This window comes from Mytilus californianus, unplaced genomic scaffold (genome assembly GCF_021869535.1).
Source record: "Mytilus californianus isolate M0D057914Y unplaced genomic scaffold, xbMytCali1.0.p SCAF_12, whole genome shotgun sequence".
Lineage (NCBI taxonomy): Eukaryota > Metazoa > Mollusca > Bivalvia > Mytilida > Mytilidae > Mytilus > Mytilus californianus.
Window position 1 is genome coordinate 1,978,096 of NW_026262604.1, and position 3,883 is coordinate 1,981,978.

General features: G+C 30.4%; 1 protein-coding gene across 1 annotated transcript; it reads right to left on the reverse strand.

Annotated features, from left to right (window-relative positions):
* Positions 1-256: 256 nt before the first annotated feature.
* Positions 257-3,393, reverse strand: LOC127722236 (uncharacterized). The gene is made up of 5 exons (XM_052229133.1): positions 3,376-3,393; positions 2,849-2,883; positions 2,005-2,183; positions 1,348-1,579; positions 257-260 (listed from the first exon to the last, which is right to left on the reverse strand). The coding sequence occupies exons 1-5, from the start codon at positions 3,391-3,393 to the stop codon at positions 257-259; spliced, it is 468 nt and encodes a 155-aa protein (XP_052085093.1).
* Positions 3,394-3,883: the final 490 nt, after the last annotated feature.

A 3,883-nucleotide genomic window follows, 5' to 3' on the forward strand; every position in this document is an offset into this window, starting at 1 on the left:
GAATGCGTAAGATAAATATGATGTTATCTTCTATGTATCAACCTTCATCAAATCAATATTTACAAGATGTTAACATGTAAAAAAAAGAAATTTCCATTAACTGTTTATGCTCTAAATCATCTTTAATTCCTACGAACAGTTGATGAAAAGAATTTTTATAATTGTATTGAAATCATTGATCAAATGTATTGTAAAAATAATCGAACGGACCGGTTCATAGATATTTCATAATTGATAAAGATTTCTTTTTATATGATCATCTTAAATAAATAATATATACCATGTGTTCAGGGATACTTCTTTTAGAAAGCTTTAGAAAAAATATGATATTACGTCAACATTGAGGACCCTCATGGGGTGTCCAAGTAATCCCATATTCACAAATATCGCCAATATAATCACATAATCATTAATTATTTTTTTTAACCAAGATAATCAAATAATCAAAAATAGAGTCCTAGATTATCAAATAATCAAATAATCATGAAATATTTGGTCTAGGAATTTATAACGGAACATTATATAATTACGCTGTATGTTTACAGTCACCTGTCTTGATCTTTTAAACGAACAGTATTTTGTTAGGTAAATGATATTGAACAATTTGATACAGTATCTGTTCCTTCTTATTACATAGAGTGTATTCATATTGATTGACAAGATGTTAAAATTAACCTGCTAGCAAATCTTGTACATGGAATCAACACCACAACTCGTATGAATCGTTTATAGGTTCTATTTGTGCTGTATGCTGATGATTAATGTAATAGGAGTTAATATTTTGCCGTTGACAATATCTCACCTGTGATTTAAATTTCTCGATAAACGACTATATCAAACAATATAACGTAACTATACATGCACGAATTAAGATTATTTAATAAACCAAATACAACAGTCAGACATACATAGTTGAAAAATTGATATTTTCTCCCGGCAACAGACATGTATAAACATTTCGTACTGAAACAAACTAATCTTATATACCATGCTTATAATATTGTACACGAAATGCACGTTTCATCCACAAAAGACATACCGGTGACGATCGAATAAAAATTAAAAGGCCAAATACAGTACGAAATTTAATGGCATTGAGGACCCACAATGCCGATTAAAGCTACTGTAATCTGTTCTGGGAAAAAAATCCTAATTATTTCGAACAATTCAAAGTTTTGTAAACAGCTAATTTATGAATATAGCCATATCAATGATAATTCATGTCAACACAGAAGTGCTGACTACTGGGATGTGATAACCTTATGGAGGACGATAAGTGTAAGATGTAATAGATGTACATAAATTAAGATAAGGATTGCTATTTGTCTATGATAATGGATTTGGTACTTCCCGCCATCGTTCTTTCTGATTACATTGAAAATAACAAAAAACAATTTGATAACTCGTTTGTTACAAACAAAACTTAGCAATATAAATAACCCTTGTAAACCTGTAAGTATTGTCACAACAAAAGAGAACAATGATAAAGGAACAAATGAATCTATTATTTGCCCGATCCAGGTGATTCCGGTCAGCGAGAAAAGTTTAATATATACAAAAAAGTCATGTTTAGTGTAAGCTGTGCTCTGAATGATTGGTCAATTGTACATTTTGTTAGCCGTGACCCCAAATAACCATATATTGATAACACAGATGACAGCCACTGGACAGATGAACGCAGCGAGTTTGGGAATATGACCACAAATAAACCAATTTATTTCACCATAACCAATATTCGTTCCACCTGATAGAACAATATGAATGATTATATTAATAATAATTATAAAGAGAGAGGTGTTCTGGATGAATGACATAAATATTTACAAAATAGTTTGGTATTCTCAGACGAACTTGCATTAGCTTTTAAAATAGTAAACACAGAATACATATGATATGAACAGACATTCATGCAGGCAAAAGTTGCCAGCCAAAATACATGTAGGATGATTCCAATTGTTGCACAGACGAATAGACGATTTGTCCAAATTGTTCCGAATTGCAAACATGTTTGTGCAATGAAGAGGGATAGTATTAGACACATATTATTTTTGCCAAGCAATGTTCGTAGCAATGGGAAAAGGCTGTAGGTAATAAATGATAATAGCAGGCAAAAAAGAGAAACGCACGTACACACAATCGTCGTAATTTCAAGTGCACATTCGATGGGAGGTTTTATAGACTTCCTTAACACAAACAAAGAAAAATCATTAACTCAAACTTTTATTTTGTTATTTGAATCCATTAGAAATTGGTCGATAGGAATTTTTATATTATGTTTAGTTATTAGTAAAGATGATCCGACTATTTCAAACCGATCAAATTCCAGTTCCAATTGCGGACAGATTATTTGTTTCTGAATATTTGTCGATACATAACTCCCGTATTTCTTTAAATAATCTCTATTTTCTTAAAAATTCCCAACAGTGAGAGTCATTTTTTAAATCATTATCCACTAAAACAGAATTTAGTAGCTTAGGCAAAGATGAAGCTAAGTGTATGTCCATGCTATGTTTATCGCTCCTTTTCTCGGCTATGTTTAGAAGTGATTGTTCAAGGTCAATTCGATTAATATTTGATTTATTAAACAAATCAAATGCAACATAAGTTATCATCTTTAAATCTGACGGACCTTCCAAACACAACGACTTTGAGAATTGTTCATATTTAAGAATAAATAGATTGGTTAAGCCAACTGAATGATTTTTGACAGTATCTTCTAACAATCTTAATAAGATTTGTTCTGTTTCATTCCATAGTCTTGTTTCATTTATTATGAAAATGCTCAAGTTGTATCGAATATTCCTTGCAATAGGGAACAAAACGATCACATTTGTCATCTTTTAAATACCTTCCAGGAAAGCAGGTAATGTTGCGGTAGATATTCTGGAAAAAATTTAATTTCAAAATAAGAAATTTAAACAAAAAACCATTATGACAACCATAACACAAATGGTGCAATTTATTGTTTGACAGTGTAATACAAGAACAATCCCATGAGTTCACAAATCTGAATACTTTAAATTTCATTCTTCAATACATTAATGATAATAACATGTTTGACATATGCTCAAACACGAGTACTCAAAGAGAAAAATTGACCTGAGATGGAGTTGGTTACTATTTGTAGGTCCTTTTTTATTTTATACTTCTTCAAATGTTTCATTTCTCATACATTCTTGGCTTTCAAAGATTCAGTTTAATAGTTCCTGCTGAAGGTAAAAACAGAAAAAGGTCTAAAATTTATTAAAAAAGTGTTGTTTTCATTTTTTATTCCTCTTATTTGATGGTTTTGATTATAACAAGAAATTACTATAATGACATATTTAAGTATCAATTTTTTCGTAAGCTAAAATGTATCATCGAATCCATAATTACCATATTTTGAGCCGCCATATTTAATTGTTGAAATCTACGAAAGTTCGATGAATCTAAAACAATCGAAAAAACAACAACACCTACCTCAGAAATGAAGTTTTAATGAGATATTATCCAGGTCTAAATCGTACAAGTAATGAAATTACATTTGATTTGTCCTTTGTGTGACGTCAAGTTGTGCAGTGACGTCTTTGTGCCAAAATCTTTCATTAAGTTTCTAAAAAAAATTATCTTATTTAATTTTTGTCATTTCTACAAGCTCATAGTTATGTCATATTTCTTTTTGTGATACATGTGAATAGAAATAAAAAATACCAAACCATTACTATAGCTGAAGAATGTCACTGTCAGTTGGGATTCAACGCTCGCAAAATCCCATTCTACTATCTTCGCTATGTGTCGCCAGTAAACTCTTCCACAACAGTACTGTTTTCCTTGTTTTGATAACTATTCTATCTTTTAACATTATATTTGAACGTTACTGAACCATTAATCAATTATTTGACTG